General features: G+C 35.0%; 1 protein-coding gene across 2 annotated transcripts in view; it reads right to left on the bottom strand.

The window, feature by feature from the left end:
- Positions 1-18,863, bottom strand: part of TARBP1 (tRNA guanosine 2 -O-methyltransferase TARBP1) — a 39,468-nt gene continuing 20,605 nt past the window's right edge. For both annotated transcript variants that reach the window (XM_074863151.1, XM_074863152.1), the window contains exons 15-30: positions 18,412-18,605; positions 17,462-17,717; positions 17,186-17,374; positions 13,783-13,982; positions 13,575-13,646; positions 12,232-12,352; positions 10,712-10,822; positions 10,029-10,178; positions 8,049-8,135; positions 6,953-7,149; positions 5,955-6,036; positions 4,459-4,630; positions 4,021-4,212; positions 2,930-3,054; positions 1,644-1,780; positions 1-380 (exon numbers count right to left, since the gene is read on the bottom strand). In XM_074863151.1, the coding sequence (XP_074719252.1) occupies positions 215-380; positions 1,644-1,780; positions 2,930-3,054; positions 4,021-4,212; positions 4,459-4,630; positions 5,955-6,036; positions 6,953-7,149; positions 8,049-8,135; positions 10,029-10,178; positions 10,712-10,822; positions 12,232-12,352; positions 13,575-13,646; positions 13,783-13,982; positions 17,186-17,374; positions 17,462-17,717; positions 18,412-18,605 (2,451 nt within the window). In that variant the 3' untranslated portion in view covers positions 1-214. The remainder of the gene's footprint in view (positions 381-1,643; positions 1,781-2,929; positions 3,055-4,020; positions 4,213-4,458; positions 4,631-5,954; positions 6,037-6,952; positions 7,150-8,048; positions 8,136-10,028; positions 10,179-10,711; positions 10,823-12,231; positions 12,353-13,574; positions 13,647-13,782; positions 13,983-17,185; positions 17,375-17,461; positions 17,718-18,411; positions 18,606-18,863) is intronic.

Raw genomic sequence — 18,863 nt, forward strand, 5'->3', positions numbered from 1 at the left:
TGCAATATAAATAGTATTTATTTCAATGCAACAGTTTTATTTAAGGAGGTAAAGTATTAAGGCATTTAAAAGTCTGAACACTACAGAGAACAAAACATGCAAAACTTAAGAATCCTCATTCACCCTGAGTTTGTATCACATCTATTCAGAATTTCATGTTGTAGCACCATAGGAAGTCACCCAACTGTACTATAAGGCACAAAACTCTTGGCAGTTATTTTTGTTGTTTTTGCTTGATCACTTGTTGCCTTGTGTACTCCCAAATCAGCAGAGCTCCACTTACATGAACGTTGAGTGATCGAATAATACCCTGCTGAGGGATTTCCACACAGACATCCAGGTGGTGAATCAGGTTCGCTGGGATTCCTTCATGTTCATTTCTAGTAAAGAAGAAACAGTAACTTGTATCTGAGAAGAGACAGGTGTTCCAGAATGAAGATGCAAAAGTCACAACAGCATCCAAACACCATTTCACAAATGATGCATCTGCCCTTGATATAACTGATGAGGACAAGAATTTTTTTAAAAGTAGTAACACATTATAAAGAAAACATGGGAGACCTGACTAAGCTTTGATGTAGGAAAACTGTTAGAGCACTTTAATTCACTGGTCTAGCAACAGCTGAACACCCAAAACAAGGACTCCATCTTTGCCTTTATTTTGAAACTATCCATATACAGCAAAATAAACAGCTATAGATTGAATGACCAGGGCATGAAGCTGCTGGCACAGCAGGGATGCTCAACTGCCCACTTCACATTCAGTGAGGTCTTCATATGAGGGAACATCAAGACTGATAGAAGCCTTGAACTGGAAATGTTTCACCTTTTCAGAACGAGCACACCAGAAGATACCAAAGGTTAATCAGTAATTTAAACTATGCTTTTAACTAGAAGAGAACAAAGTGATTATAAGAACTACATTCTGAAGACAAGGTACATACAAAAAGGTTTGAAAAGCAGGTATTTCTGCCTGCTTTGTCCTAAAAGGATAGGCAGGGCCTTCCTCCTGGTCTCAATGGCCCTGCAGTTCCACTAGCTTTCTGACTTGTAGGCACTTCCCTCTACATTTCTTGAAGCAGCCTCCCCTTTGTCACATCAGGCTTGCCTGATTATAGGAACTGGTTATGGTTTTTCTCTGAAGTCATCCCAGCCTCTGCTTGTACTGCAAAAACTTACTACTTCGTCCTGTGCCTCATCCTTAATATTTAAAGCATCTCCCAGCTACGTATGCTCCCGTTCTGCTCCAGTCCTCCTCACCAAGTTAAGCAGGGCAAACAACAGGCAGCCCTCCTTGATGAGCTCACCACAGCCTACACATACAGGGCCCCATATTACTAAAGCAAACAGATGGTGTCTTTATCACACCTGCAAAACTGCAATCCATGCTGTTGCTACCTTCACCCATAAAAAGAGGGGTTATAGTGTATGGATAGGTTAAGTACGAGGAAAAGGATCATTCAGGAGTAGATATCAAACCCCCCGCTCCTTAACACAGACAGCCAAGCTCTGATGTTTTCATAATCACTTCCCATTCTAAATCCACCTTTACCAGTGTGACTTGGTTTTCATATGACTGAACGCTGACTAGTAGAAGAGATGGACTGCAAGAGGTAGATTTACAAAAAAGTCTGTGTTCTTACCCCAGCAATAACAGTGACTTCTCTGGGAAGCAATATTCTGTAAGATCAAAACTTTTAGCTGTCTGCTCCACACCAATAATAGTGTAGCCTTCTGTTTTTTTCTGCTGTAAATAATCAACAAGCTGAAATGGCTTCACCTGTCCATCAGTAGAGAGAAAGATACAAATATTTAAATCTTACCATTTGTAAACGTCTGAAGTTACTGTAAAAATCAATTTACTTGCACAGCTTTTGAGATTAATGACTTTTATCCCCAAAGACTCTGTCCGTATACATAGCTTAACATTTTAAAACCTCTTTAGCAACAGCACAAAAGGTTAAGTAATGCCACAAAAATGCACTCCATGAATACAATGAACAAAGGCTTTTCTATGCTTCTGACAGTGAGAAGCCTTACACCTGAATGTAAAAGAATCAGTCTTGCATAGGGACAAGGTGCATAGCTATTATTTAACCTGGCATTCCTTCCCAGAACAATGCAACAGCCAGTACTGAAGCTGAGTTGCCTTACATGCCTGCATTACAACTTGTGACAGCTTGCAGTGAAGAATTTCTTAGTTGTCTTCATCCTACTTTCTAAACTGCTTATCTGTATTAAATGCCAATTTCTTCATCCAACAGAAGCTCCATCATCAGTACACTGCTGTACAGAGATGAGGCACGACAACACGTGTCCATCAGCATTCTGTTTTAGGCAAAACACACTACAGCTATCTTGTTCTGAAGAAAAATCTTAATAGGCTGAAAATAAACACTGTGGGGAAAAAGAAAAATTTGCACTGATTTTTTCAGATGACTTAAAGCTGATCTTGAAAAACTGATTATTATAAAATATCACAAATTCTACCAAATACTAAACATACAGGTTGAAACTCTCATTTTTATAAGCTAGATAGGTTCTAAAACCTTGGCACAAGTTAGCTTCAGGCAAACTCAAAAATTATCCCCGTGAAGTTACCAAAAGCAATGGACCAAGAAAGATAAATGTTGTCTTTTATAAATAAACATTAAATTCCAATGCACCACTATAAAGCAGAGTAAGATGTAACAATGGCAGCTCACATAATCAGTTTATCACAGCAATAAAAAAGTATTTTTAAAATTCTTTATGAGGTTGGCCCAAAGTTTATACCAAAATACTCAAGATTAAATCTCAGATAACAGTGCGAGATTCTGTTCAATAAACAATTAATTTTTGCAAGATTAAAAAAAAAAGACTGAAATAATTATCTGATGAACTGAAGATGTACAGTATACTTTTTAGCTATTAAAATGTTTCCATTCACCTCAACAAGGGGGAGCCACTGCTCTGCAGAAACACTAAGATGCTGAAACTGCTTATCCTGTATATAATGAAGACTGCCAACAACGAGTGCAGATGCCCCAAATATTTCACTTGTACGACACAAACCTAAGAACAGAAGAAGTGATTTTTGTGTAGAAAATAAACACCAAGCGAGAATATTTTAGCAAGTGAAAAAGGACAAAGAATCTGAAAGAAGTGGTTACTTCAGTCCCCTATTTTTAATCGGTTTACAGGTGCTGCTTCTATTCCTAGACACACCTTGTTCCATATAATTTATCAGAAAAAGAAAACAAAAATTGTAACTTAGCAGAAAGATAAAAATTAGAAAAGCACTATGTCTGACAATGTGCTTCTATATAATAATTGTACACAAAGTAATGGGTTAGTGTACAAGCCTTGGCAGAGATGGACACACACACATATGTGCTTAAGCTTTAAATCCAGTACCTGTTAAATGAAAGGCTTGAGAATGACACATTACAGCATTTCAATGCAGACAGCACCAGCTTGTGGGCTTATTTTTCATTAACAGCCTCACTGCGGTTATTTAAACTGCTGACAAGAGCAAGCACAATGCAATAAAGTATTTGCAGGATTTATTGTATCACAGCTTGCACAACTTTTTGAAAGAGTACTTAATCAGGAACAGGTACTTTCCCGTCCAACAGTCATGATAAACTAGTAGGTCTACAAGATTTGGTTTTAACAGTTATAGAAAAAATGTAAAAGCAAATTATTTCCTTTAAGTGCCTAAACAGTTGAAAAACTCAGCTGTAACAAAGAATATAGAAACAGTAAGAAACTAAGCATGATTTACAGCAAAGTTGTATTGAACTAATGCATGCTATGTGTAAGTACTTTTTTTTCTTAAAATGTAACTAGAGAAGACCCCTTCTTGTGAAGCAGGTAGTATTTCTTTTGGTTACCAGTTTTTTTCAGGATAATGATCTACTTCTCTGAGCAGTACTTAAATAATTTTCTAATTAGCAACATCAGATGAAATTCATTTCTATTATCCAAGTGGGCTCTAAGGTTCAAAATAAAAGTTTAAAAATTTGTGATCCACCTTACCTCCTAAATTGGTAGGCTTATCGATAAGTGAAGCCACCACAATCAGTCTGCTGTTTGATTTACCGAGTTTAGCAGCACGATCCTGAAGTACCATTTCCAGGTCTAAACTAGGAGTACTGTTTTTCCAGGGTATTATCTTTTTCTGAACATCAGTCCATTCTGTCTGGCTATCTGTTTCAGCTGAATTTGCACCTATAAAAACAAGTAGTAGTCATATGGATATGCAAGAGGTAGTGAAACTACTGCTTCAGTAAAGGAGATTATCTAAATGGTAATAGTGCAGACACCACTAGTCATCCACTTATTTTATGGTATATACTCTGCTTACATAGATACAAGTCTACTTCATCTGAAAAACACAGAGATCAGATTGAATACAGATGTATGCAGCTACTACATACAAGTAATTATATTTAATACAGATTAACTATATTTTACCCATGTCTTGCTGAGACCAGTCACTTGGTTTCAGATCACGAAGTTCCGTTCGAGAATGATACCACTGAAATGCTGGTGGAAAAGGAACGTCGGTGAATCTGTCAAATTTAGACAGTGAGATCCATTCATCTTCAGCAAGTTCCGAAAGGCGGGGAAGAGTGTAAAATATTGTCTGCAGGGTAACACAGTGTTATTAGCAGAGCACCACTAAAGCAAAACAGATCAAATTACCAGAGATTAATTTATTATCGCACATGTCTTATCTAGCATTCCATGATTTTAATACTTGTTTTTCTTGGTACTTGATAAATAAATCTCTCAATATTCATCACTTTAATATAGTGCTATCCCAAACTTTCATAAGCCTAGTCTCTTTCTCCCTCTGATTAGACCTTTTTTAAGGACTGCACTGAAATTCTAGAATACCAAAGAATTAATGCTCTGCTTCTCAGCACAGAGGTCTTGTGAAAGTGTTTTACATGTAACACTAAAGAGCTTTCAGACGCTCTCACGAACTTTCAGTAAAGAATGTGGATTGATTTAACGTCAAAAGGAGCATAGTCAAAAGCATTAAAATCTAGTGATAAAATCCAACTCAGTACTACCCATACAGCTAACCACAATTTATCAAGGAGGAACAAACACATGCCCCAAGGGAAAGGCTGAATAAGATGAAGAGTTTAAAGCCCAGACATTTTGTTTATCTCAATGCACCCTCAAGATGAAGGTGAGGATGCACCTTGAATACATTTAAATACTTAGCAAGTATTAGCCTTAGTTTGTTGGGGTTTTTTTCTCTTGTTCAGGATTGTTACTTCTGAATTTTACTAAGTGGTATCTATCATATTTAAGTGTTCACAAAAATATTTCACAGAACATCAGTTAAAGAAAAAAATTCCTTCTCTGAAAGGTGGCACTGTTTGTGCCAGAACACATGTACCCTTTCTCTCATTTATCTTGTATTTTCTTGCTTAGTTCCTCTCTCTTTTTTATTTGCACCCTTATTTTTGCCTTTCTTCACTCAGTGTTTATTCAGCTGTTAGTTAAGTTACAGCAAAAAGGATAGCTGAAAAATATGCTCTAGAAGTTATAAATCTGTATCCCATTCACATCAAACAACAATTTAGTTAAGCAACCTCAAGTTACTTGTAAGAACAGGAGATGTCTCAAAAATCCTAACAAACTACACACGATTAAGTAGATGTTCTTCAGTTATTAGACATGCATATAAAACCTGAATAACTCCCACACAGATGGGCACATTCACTACACAAATCTCCTCCTAATTGACCTAGGTTTTTAACACAGTAGTAATTAGAGAATTAAGCTGCAATCTTAGTCTAAAATCCATCACAATTTAGATGAAGCAATTTTTCAGAGTTTTAAATGAGTAATAGTTCATCATTATTCATCCTACATTAGAACATACAAAGAAAGATGAAAATATAGTTGTAAAACTACAGAAATACAATGATCAGCAACAGTCTCGGATTTACCTCTAAATTATAATCCTCAAGTGGATGAAATGTTGCAAAGAAGAAGTGATCTTGGATTCGCTGCCAGTTCCTTCTAGCGTTCCTGCAATTGCAGAAAGTAATGCAAGATGCACAAAAAAGGCAACGTACTGTTTTGTTTTTTTTTTTTAAATTGTCAAATTGGAATAAGGCAACCTGATTGTATTTACAAGAAAGAGTATCTAGGCCTCTGAAGGAAACTGAATACTAGCCTGTGGTTCAGTGACAACTTTTAACTGTCAATAAAAAAAAAGGCAGACTCCTCTCTCTGCTGCTTTGTTCTATCCCATGTCTTGAAAGGCCAGCTTGGATGATTTCATAGCAACACTGATCAGGGAAATGAATACTAAGGTTCTCAAAAAAAAAAAAAAAAAAAAGCGCCTGTCAGCAGCAGTCCCAAGTTTGTTGGCTGACAACAGTCAGAAATTCTAAGTAATTTTAATTAACTCCTAAAACCAGCTAAAAAAACAAACACACATAGTACAAAATTTAACTGATTTGTTTTATTTCCAAGTCAATAAGCAAAAAATCCATTTCTGTAAAGCTCATTTAATAATCACGTAAAAGTAATTTCCCTATCCATTTTTCTCCCACAGAAGTTTTTTCAAATATTAACACTGAAAACATTTTGGATTTTTATATTTGAGAATTTACTCGCATCAGGTAGTTTGGAAGAATGAATTTTACTGCCTCAAAACCCAACAGGTAAGAAAATTAAGTACTCCTGACTGTCTTTTTTTACCCCACCTCTAAATTATGAGCACTGTTCAAACATGCCTTGATTTTTTCCTCTTGCGCTTTCAGACTGTAACACTACACTGAATTATCACTTCATTTTCTTTGCTGATAATTAGATTTCAACTTCCAAGTTTTGGTTTCTTTTTGAACAGAGCTGAAACACCCATAAAGCCCCACAAAAATTATCAACTGCTATTAGAAAATTAGACTTGCTGCAAATGGCTCAGAAGAGTGTTACTAACCCTGTGCCGTGCATGTTTTCCACTTGTTGAAGGCTAGATTCAATAACTGGTGTCAGAGCTTCAAATTCTTCCACATGTAACATTCTACACATACCCCAAATTTTTTTAAGGGCGACTAATGCATAAAGTCGAACGCTGAAATTATGATTGAAACACCACTGTAGAACAACTATGAGGGCTTTCTTCAAAGCTGGCTTCTAAAAAAAAATGAAGATAAAGAAGTTTCTTTCATTTAAGTCTTAACATATCGTTCAGAAGTAGAAAAGTAAGAGTGGCCCAAGAAACAGTGGCTTCCTCAAAAAATAGACTTTCAGAAAGTCCAAAGCTTTAACAGTACGTATATGTGCAAATACAGGCTTCAGAACATGGTCCTGATTTCCTTTCTTCCTTTTCACTAGGGCACTACAGCCCCACTTGCGTTTTGAAAATGTGTTAATTTGCTTTAAAAATTATTATTCTGCATACACAGAAACCTCTATTTACTACCACTTATAAAGCTGACTTTTTTAGCACTTAGAAAGCTGATCTTGCAAATGTATGCAAACACTAAAAAATATCAGCAAATGCCTGGATTGCTACAGATATGAAGTAGTTGATTTAATGTAATATCTGACTGTATTCCATCCTCTATTTTAAAGTTCAATTTAAAAAATTGAGAATTTCAAATAAAGAATTATAAATGTAATATGGACTAGCTACTGCCAAAGTACTCCATATTTAAAGGTTATTATTCCACAGAAAGATCACCTTCTTCCAGGTTATCTCTGCCCAATTTCATTCAGATTAAACAAGAGCAGCAAGGAAAAGAAACCCAGGTGCATCCACATGTTCAGTTAAAACTGGAGTAGCTATTCTAGAAAAAACTCACAGGTAATCAGGCCCTATGTATCCAGAACATATGCCATTTAGCTAATTTTCATTAATTCAGCATGTTACAGAGGTGACAGGAAGAGTTAGTGTTTTCCATAACCTTTTCGATACCTTAGTAGGAAGTGTATTAAAAAGTTTTGCAAATAGACTACAAAAATGGGTTTTATTGTAGAAATCCATATACAGTGCAAGTGAATAAAGAATGAACACTTTTAGTCAAACTTACTTTCTCTGAGGTATTTTGAAGAACGATGTCAAAGTGTGATAATACTGATAAAAAGGTGCAGATGCTTGTTTTAAGCTTTTCTTCATCCTAAAGCAAAAGAGAATGTAACAAGAAATATGCATCTATAAAACATTTTTATACCCTAGAAGTTTTCACACCATGTTCTGCAGATGCAATAGTATCAATACAAACCTCTATGTGTTTCCACAGCAAAATTTGCTAACACACCAAGTTCATACTAAGATTTCACTTTTCCTAGCATGTTATTTGCTTTTTACTAACATATCAATCAGAACAAAGTATACAGCAGTGTAAACGAGCTAAAATTCAACCCAAATTCTCTGCATTCTCTCCCCACCCCTGAAAAACCCTACACCCAGTAAAAACCTTGGGGATTCTTTACAGTGCTCTCACTTTTCCATGTCATCACAAACATGGGTATCAGAAGCAGCATGAACAGCCTGGCATCAGCTCAACACATTCTGTACTGGAAGAAATGAGTTTCCACACTTCTGTTCACCACTTCTGTTTACAGATACAGCTCCTATTCAATCATTCTGCCACAGCATTACACTGGGTGCTCAAGTTCAGCTTATTTTTGAATATGATCCTGAAAATCCTTTTCAGAGTCAATGTTTTCCAGGATAGCCTCTGAAAATACAATCTGCATTCCTTTTTCATAAATCTACATGTTTTCTGCTTGTTCTGTTTGTTTGAATGGGCCCACTGTGATTCAGTACATTTGTTATCAGCATGAGATCGCTTTGATCCAATAGATTATCATCTACTAAGATGACAGCAATTCCAACTACCTGAGCTCTTGGAAGGAACTCTGAAATAGGAAAAGGCTACATCCCTTACAGCACTTTTCAACTGTTCAGAGAGGCAAGACAAGGTATCTTTATTCACTTAAGAAGTATAAATGGTAAACCAAGAGAAAATTTTTTCCCCTGTGCAGAAAAAAAAAAAAAAACCACAAAAAACCCCACAAAAGTCCGCAAAACCACAGCATGCATCACTAGCAAGCAAAGTTGTCTCAGAGCACTATTAAAAGCCTGCCTGGTTTGGGGCAAAAAATCTATGTATACAGTTTTCCAATTTTTTTATTTAATTTTAATTCTTGTCCTACTGTTTGGCTTTTAAAAATGCTACAGTAGCAATTAGACTATTTGATAAACAAGAAGTCATCTACATTTAACTACTATGAGTGGTGAGCTTCAGCAGAGGCACCACTGCAAGTAATGTAGTAATGTCTTCCTATACACTGAGGAGAGGCAACTATGTACGTTTTCTACTCAGCCCAAACGTACAATGCTTGTAAGTTCAAGGATATCAGTACACACAATTACTATTTTTACAGGTCAGCTCTTACAGGTAATTACTTAAAGAAGAATCCAAGACAAAAATGAAATGCTAGTAAGTCACTTCTCAGCCAACCCTTTCATAACTTTTGGGTACCATAATTCAAACGCTGCCTCCAGTTTTGGAACCACATTACAGAACTCCACTGCGAGAGAAGTCATATATTAAAAGCTGCAAACCAAATGTGTGTTACACAAGTCACGTTCCCACTGACAAACAAGATGCAGATGACAAAAGCTGTGTGTTGAAGCCACAGGTGACTTTGTGGTATCTTCCCAAACTCAGAATCTAGGGCATCCATGTGTTCCCGATGGCTCTTACATTGGCAACTGCAAAGAGTACTCTGACCCACTATGCCAGCTCTACCCTGCCCAGAATAGTACATTATAAATGGAAATCTCTCAACCGGAGGAATTCACTTGTCTTCAGATACTTCTATATCACAAATTTCTAAATGTCTCAGGCTATAGTTCAGACTCACTTCCAAGTTAAATTGGCTCAACAGCCTACTTGCTTCTAAAGGAAAACTGGAATACACAGAAAATAAGGTATGGAAAGACAAACTGTACCCTCTTTGTTCAAGTAACTCTTCAAGTGAATGCCAAAGTTCTTACTTACATAGCAAAAGCAATCCCAGAATTTATTAAGGAATTGGGGGTATTTATGTAGACTCAAGATAACAATCCATTCTATAAAGTATTTCACAGATGCCTGATTGTTACCAAATCCAGCCTGAAAAACTTTGTCAAGGCTTCCACACAAAAAATTCTGAGAAAACAAAATCAAATAATCATTTAGTATATTATTTCTGTGAAGAAAAAAATTCTAAGTAAAAGAACATTCTCAGCTTTGATACTAGAAATATTTTTAATACTCAAATGAAAACATTTTAGAACCATCTAATTTCCATATTATACTTTTCAAATATTTTATTATGAAGAAGCATTAGATGAAACAAATTTCTCAATCTTCTGAGTGTTTATAAAATAGCAACATTTTTACTAAATGAAAAGCTTTAAATCAGATAGTCAGTACAGAGTCTTAGCTAGCTTTAATAGGAACAATCTAGTCTCCTCTAATTCACAAATCCAAGAACCAGTTTTCTGTGACCTCTAGAGATGTATCACAAATCTGTGACTTCAGCCTGAAAGAATGAAACTACACAAAACTTCTACATCAGCCACAGAGATTACATGCCTTTCATACACTGCTGTAGTTTAACATATGCAGTTTGCATGACACCAAATTATTCTTGAAAGCAGGTATTTATTTATTTAAAAATACATAGTGAAGAGCAATACCTGGTTAAGCTTCGGAAGAAGAACTAAAAGTGTCTGCCATACCCGGTTTTTAATTCTATGCTGTAAAGAGTTTGCATAATAGCGTGTTCTAGATCTGGATACCAGTTCATCCTAAAAGCAGATCAAAAGGTTTATTACCTATTCTTCCTTTAAAATTGAATACATGGAAATATACTTTACTGTACTGAGAAAGCAGTATCTACTGCCCAGCTAGTATCAGCATTAAATATAGAGTTAGGAAAAAATATATTAATTTCATTTATTTAGAATTAAATTTTGAAGCTTGTCCATGAGAAGATGAGTAAGTAGAAAAAAAAAAATACAATTCCACTTAGTATTTTTACTTATGAGCACAAAAAATGTTAGGTATTAAGACTCTTCAAACAGCAGAAAGTCGAAGAATTTACAGCATCTACTGTATGCGAACAATTAAAATAGTACTACATAAAATGGAGCAGGAAGACTCAAGCTGTCATTTAGTTATATAAGAACTAATGATCCTGAAGAGATAAGTATATAAATGAAAACATTTCTACTTCAGTGTTTAGTTTTATACTTTTAAAAAACAGGTTTAGTCATGCTATCAATAAGATCAGCTTGTAACCACAGCTCTAATTGATATAGAAATTGATATTCTGCAGCAAGATGTTTTATGTGAAAGAAAATAGATTAAATAAATGAAGCTTGAAATTCATGTTGCCATATAGCTCAGATTCTTTTCCCTATGTATGCTGTTTTGGCCTTCAAAATACATGACACTCAAAACTATTTCCTTAACTTTTTAAAAAATAAAATAATTTGGTGATCCAAGTTAATATTTAATATTAAAATGCAAATACGCTTTATTTTTACATGTTTAAGCTTCATATTTAAGCAAGTAAGGAAATCACTTTTAAAGCTCACTTTTCACACTTGGTCCATCTGACAACACAAATATTATCCATTTTTCTCCAGTAGTTAATTGACAGGAGTGAAGGACCACCCATTTCTTGTTCTTCAGACAAAAGCAGAATTCTGTAGTACCAGAATGCATGAGTGATGTCTTAATAGCAGCTGCAGTAGTTTAGCAGTGACTTTACACTACTACCAATACATAAGCAGATACGATATAAATGAAAATCAGACCCCAACTTTCTCTATTAATTCTATTTATAAAGGTCTTCTAAGGGGAAAATAGCACTCTCAATTCAAAGGGTAGTCAGTCTGCAATTGTTAAAGTGAAATGCAGTGCTTCAAAATGCAGCCTAAAGGAAGATTCTTAATGGAACAATTATTACAATTTGGATTATGTTCCGTGAAGTCAGAAAATCCACTAAAAAAGAGAGAAATAAACCCGAACGACATTTTTTACTATGTTGGTTTGGCTGAACTGACTGACTTCTGTCTCATAACCAAAAAAACTAGGCAAATCCAGACAGGCTATACAAACAACTGTAAATACATTCTGTCAACTGTAAATACTTTGCATTTTAGTAGTTGTACTAACATTACATTTTTATACCATGAGAAATGAAATTTACTTTATCAAGTAGTTTGATGAAAATGTCTTCCATAAATGTCTTATGCAAGATATTTGATCCATCCAGCAAGCACAGAAATTTAATAGCACAAACCCGAACGTAGTGATCATCTCGATTTGCACTGTAAAATATTAATTAAAAAACAAAAATCAAATTCTACTTGTTCAGACATAAATATAATTTCTGAATTTTAAAAAAAGCACCAAACATCATCTTGAACATACAGCCATCAAGCTGTCTGTAGTGAGACAATATGCAAATACCCAGAACCAGAATTTTATGAAGTCTGTTCATCATTGCTGATAAAGAAAAGTAGTGAGTTCCAGATAACCTGCCTCTGCTTCTATCTACAGGTCTTCAATAGCATCTAAGTGCTTAAAATAATTTTCTACAGAAACAGCTGTATCATAAAAAGTTTTTGAAGTTCTGTGCCCATACACTGTAATCTTAGAACAACTAATTTATGCTTACAGTTTTGGTCAAATGTTCTAGTCCAAAACAATGCTTGATTTCTATTAGTTACGCAGGGAAACCTGGAATAATTAATGCCATGAGCAGAATTAATGACATTACAGGTAACAAAGCCTGATGTGTGACTTCGGCCTGAAAGAATGAAACTACTCAAAACTTCTACATCAGCCACAGAGATTACATGCCTTTTATACCCTTCATAGTTGCAGACTGCCACAACCAGACATTTAAAAAACAAGTAGCTTTTGGGAGCAAATACAGGAATAGTGAACTTTGGCAGCAGATTTTTTTTTTTTTTAAAAGCTCAGGTTTTATCTGCTACTAACAATTCTCAAAACACTATGTTAGAACTGTTTCTCTGACTTTCTTCCACTGAGTAAAGGTGGGAGTAAAACTACAAGAAAAGTTCAATAATCCAGTAGCCAGTGTCTCTTTCAAAAACTGGAGGCTGAGCCTATTGCCAGTACGCAAGCTAAAAAGACCCATAACCAATGTTAGAAAGCCAAGCTCCAACTCTGCCCTACAACGATAAGGTACATAACAGTTCTGCATCCTAAAAAGTATTACTTTTATGAAGTAAAACAATAAGGAAGTAGTTATTTCAGTCCCATCTGAGTTAACAAGTGGGATATATCTTCCTGAAAATACTTAGTATTTTTCTACATTTTGTATTTGAATCATGAATATAATGATATTCCTTTTACCAATATTTTAAAAGGTTATGAATATACTCCTTATGGGTCCCTTCCAACTCAAGATATTCTATGGTAAGAAGCCGACTTCAAAACCACCATCTTTCCTATTGTAGCATCAATCATAATGAAGACACAATTCACACCAAATATTGTAAGATGTATCCTCAAAATCATTACCTTTCTGTAACAACATTTGCTGCACATTTTTCTCCAAGATTTTCTATGAAGGCATGCACATCCTGAATAAGTCTTCACAGATGAAATAAGACAAAGCAACAAAATTAGCAGAATAGCACACAAAAACAGTTTTCAACAGTTATCTCAGTTTAAAAGAAAACAAAGCACACAATTATAACAAATATAATCACAAAGATTTTTTTTGTACCTTTGATCTCTCCTAAATACAGTTCCAAAGACACAAGCCTCAGTGATAAGTTCACAATAATTTCCAGCATTTAAGAAAGTATTAGACAAGGCACTTCTCTCATCAACAGTGGAAAATATCCAAGATCGACAACAATGACTAAGGACTACATTGAAGACTCCAGTCTTTGCAGTGGACATATCTATGAGCTTGAAAATTATCTGAAAAGAAAAAGAAATAACAGACTGGAAATCTAGTTTTCAGAAGTGTTAGAATTATTAGAATAATATTGCAGTGATATCTATTTTATCAAGTCTGATCATCTTCTGCATCCTATCTCTGCTCAGGTTAATGCTGCCTTCAACCCATTTACAATTCCCTGATTATAAGGGCTGGTGAATGGCCCAGTACATGCTTATGTTAACAGAAGCTAGAACTGACCTTTGCTTAAACAAATACAACACCAGATGCTTCACCTGAATCTCCTGATAACTGGAAAAAAATGCACCTGGGCTTACTTCATGAGTACAAACCTGGTGTTTTTAAATCGTTCCTTATCGATTTAGGAAAAAAAAAAATAAACATTAAACAAAATTTCTTCCACAGGGTAGCCATATCACTAATCCCCTTCTTTAATGAGGTTTACATTCATGTTGAAGTTCGTATCTGAGTTAGTGGAAATATGTCTTTGTACCATTTACATTTTGTTGGATGACATTTAAGATATATGAAACCGCTATCTAGAACTTCTCCAAAAGTAGAAAAATAAAACAAAACAAGAAAAATGGCCCCAAAATTTTCCTTTCTTAGTCTCTTCATCAGGCTAAGTGCAAGAGTAAACTTCAGTTACAAACTAAATTTTTTGTAAGAAATTGCAAGCATTTGGGAGAGGACAGGGAGATTCAGAATGAACAGGTGGGGTTTTTATAAATTCCTCTTTAAACAACATCAGTTAGCGCTGTCCATGAGAATGGTTTTCCAGAAAGTGTGACAGCTCTAACAAGACAAAGCTTCTTCTCTTCCCCGGTCTGAAATGATACGTTTGATAATGTGACAATTCTTTGACAGTAACTCCATTTTTATAGAGAAAGTTGTTCTGAATTGATAAGGATTAAAGTATCAAGTAGCTCATGAAGAGCTTAAATTAAAATATTGAGGTGTGCTCTGAAGAAACACCTTTCTGAAAAAAAACCGAACACCCTAGAAACATTTGGTCTTTTTACAAAGAATTCAAACTTTTCTTTTAGTACAAAGACAGGCATTGTAACTTTCCTAATAATTCCAAAATTGAACTATTGTGTTTCATCTGTAAGGAAGCAGCATGATGTGCATTTCTCAATCTTGGAATGTTGTTCAATTGTTTCATTAACATAGTAAGAGTCCAGCACACACAAAAGAAATTTAAGTTCTAGCACAACAAACATTTGAATAATCGCAAAGGAAAAGGAAAAGTGCAGCAGAAGAAATGAAGCCTAAGAACACAGTGCTCTGAGCACCTCTGCGGAAGCCCTTCTGGATTTTACCATAGCAATATTCCCTTTTTTGCTCAAAAATACCCCTTTGTTCCATCCCTCTAACTATTATTAAAAAGACAGAGTACACTGTGGTAGACAAAATTAAAATTATGCTTCTGTGACAAATCAGTATCAGGTGGTTTCATTTTTTCTTTAGCTTAAACTATATAGCCATTGCATAAGGGGTCAGTGGCAACAGAGACTGACAAGGAGTGGGATAAGAATATATGTAAGCAGGCACTTGCTTGGGAACTTTTATCTTCATTTTCTTATGAGGGGGCAGAAGGTGGCTTGACCAGATGCCCTTTGTTGAGTATAGGAGACCTTCATTAGCTCCTTGATGCCTGCTGTCATGGTATGTCCCACTGCAGACAATGGGACAGCTGTCACACAGACTCAAGACTCTCAACATTGGCAAAATACACCTTACATAATACTTAAAATACTAACAATGAAGTTAAGACAGTAATTATAAGAATTTAAACAAATTTTAAGATCAAAGAAAAAGTTTATCAGTTACTACAACACTGAGCATACAATTATCCATTACAGATATCCATTAAAAGAAAAAGCTAACCGATTCCTAGAGCTGAAGAGGTATTTTACCATCTTTGCATATGTATCTTATTCTGGCTTGGGTCCACATAAAGACTACAAATGCAAAGTGTTATCCACTGTTTAAAATAGATGACAGTAACATTAATTTGAAGCAAATTTTCAGAAAGAACAAAGAAAATAAATGGGAATATATTTTAAGATACTTAAAGCTAATATGGAGATATCACAGCAGCTTTACATGGCTAGGAATTGTCCATTTTTCTATATTAAAAACCATTTTGAAGTGTCTGGGCTGAAAATACAGCTGAGCCATTTGCTATTATTTACAGTTATGAGTGTGACACCTGGACAGAGCTACTTACGGTGACTTTCAAGCAAAACTGCAACCCCTCCCAGTATGATTTTTGAGTAAGTGCAAAGCAGCCCATGAGACCATAAGTCTAAGCATACATATATACTTGTAATTAATATATAATGTATTACTACTCTGGTAAAAGTCTTGCTGTCATTGTGGACTGTTCTGCACAAACATTTAATGACGCTCAGAGGGGAAAAAAGAAAAAACCCAAGTAAGATTATTTAGAAAAGAAATAGTAAACAACTTTTCAGTGTATAAAGCCAAGATGAAACAAAATCCCAGTACCCAGTACTGAATACAGTTCTAGTGATCTAAAATGAAAAAAGAACACCATGACATATGCAAGAACTTTTGGAGTACAGGAAGCTGCCTACATCTTACAAAAAAAGAGTAAAAACTAATTTTTTCTCTTCGTAACTATGGAGGCAACTCCACCATGCAGTATTATATTAAACACTAAGGTAACTATAATTATGTTTTCTACACCTGGACCCTGAGAGACAAAAAAGCCTCTGAAGAAGCAATTAAAGTTGGCTTACTCAATAGCATCTACAGAAGTTTTGAATGGTTCTAACTTTTCATTTAAGAAAGTATTTTCATAAAGACTAAACTGTTAGAAAAAGGCATAATTTTTCCAGAATATTAATAGTTTGTGACAGTTCAGGTGGCAAATCCTGAACAAGATATTCAAGAAGAAGTAGTACATAATGTAAAAATAAAATATCAAAAAAGCTATTTCACTGTATGCAGAAGATACTGAACAGTCTAAAAATCAAAGAAACAGTATTTTTAATTTTCTGTGTTACAAGAACAAACAATTCGTTTGTTTATCTTCGATCTAATTCTCAGATCTTTTGTCTTATCACTCTCAAACTAGTACCTTTTTGAAAATGAAAAATTCACAATAACTGAAAGGAAAATAAAAAGTAAAATACATTTTTAGATCTAAATAAAATTTATGTTCTCTTCCCAAAAAAGAATGCTTAAAACTGACCTCTTTTATTTTGGCATATGCTTGACCCTTTGCACTTGCAGCAACAGCTAGAACCTCACTGTCAAAAAGGAACTGAACAAAAGCTTTTAGATTGGACCAAAATATTAACTGTGTGTTGCTCAAAGAAGATATAATTTTCCAAGCCAAATCAAATGCTTCTATGCAGAGAGACTCCGATGAGTCCAGAAGCTGAAAATAAAGAGAAGAACAAAGTGTTACATTTGACAAAAAACACTCCCAAAACTATTAATATCATGCAGTTGTTTTATCTTTTACCTTGGGAACAAGGACCTTCATGCAGTCAAACACAGGTAAAACTTGGTCTGAAGGAAGAATAGTTAGGGCTTCTAATGCAGATTGTAGAATTTTTCTAGACCTTTCAACTGTAGATAATGACATTTCTGAAGTTTCTTCATACTCTTGAGCCAGTGTTGGAAACAAATTTAAAATGAAACGAAGGCAAATCCACTGGTCATGAATATAACGTGCAACAATTTTCCCCCATCCTTGAGATGTTGCTTCTTCGCCTGAGCTGTAAGAAGAATATTATTCTTAATATATATTGTATTAATTTATCCTGCACATTCCTACTCCACCAGGAATAGCTTAACTGTACAAACTCACTATACTTCTTCAAGATGTTAAAATTTTATACAGGTTCAAGGGGAGACTGGACAAGTCCATGGAAGAGAAATCGACAAATAAAAGCTTTTTAAACAGAGAAAAATCAGTTCTGGGCTCAAGTAGTCTCTTTAGTCATAAATATCTGGGAGACTATTCAGTGGAAACATCACTATATGCTGGCTGCCTTTTTTTGTTACTCAAATATTTGTCTTTTGGCCCTCAGGCTTGCTCTGGGCTTCCCTTCCCCAAGTAAATAATTTCCATATAAACTTGCTTGCATACATTCTATGGCTTTGTGCAGTGTATATATATTTAAGCTGGCATAAGAATAAGCAATGTTCAAAGCTAGCTCTGGCTTCACAGCACTAGAGGACTGAGCAAAATAACATTTGCTCTCATCAATTACAGCTGCTTTAATGTTCCAAAACCTGAATGTTAAGATAAAAGAGCAACTGAATTAATAATTTGTGTTCAGAATTCTTCATTTTTATCTTAGCAAAAAGTTATCAAAGAAAAGAACAGGAAATTCCAGCATCTTAATCACTGCTCCACACTAATCGAATTTATTCCGGAGAATTACTGAAGCTATAGCATAGACTTACCTACTATTTTCTTCAATATAAGATGGCTTCTTTAATACTTCATTGAATTGAGAAAAGGAAATAAATCTCTTCAGAGCATCCACAGAAGGCAGAGATTCAAGGCACACTTCAGGTTTCCGATCCATTATCTCACAAACTGCTGTAAGTGAAGCCATGCTAGCTACCTTTTTAATTTGTTCTTTAAGCTTCGGCTCCTAATTAAAACCAAATCATACATGAACAAACATGCACTGACTTCTTCAATACAATACAAATAATCTACTGAACATTCAATAATCCTCCTATTTGTATTACCTCAGACATCAGAAGGTAGCAACTCTGCAACCTTCTACTTCCTTATTTTCCTACCCTATGCATAACACAGCTCTGCTTGGCTGGGTCAGTGCAATCAATCACAAGCTGCAAGCATTGAAAAAAGTATAAATCTTACAGATTCAGGCACATGTTCATTA

Source organism: Strix uralensis, chromosome 3, assembly GCF_047716275.1.
Source record: "Strix uralensis isolate ZFMK-TIS-50842 chromosome 3, bStrUra1, whole genome shotgun sequence".
Lineage (NCBI taxonomy): Eukaryota > Metazoa > Chordata > Aves > Strigiformes > Strigidae > Strix > Strix uralensis.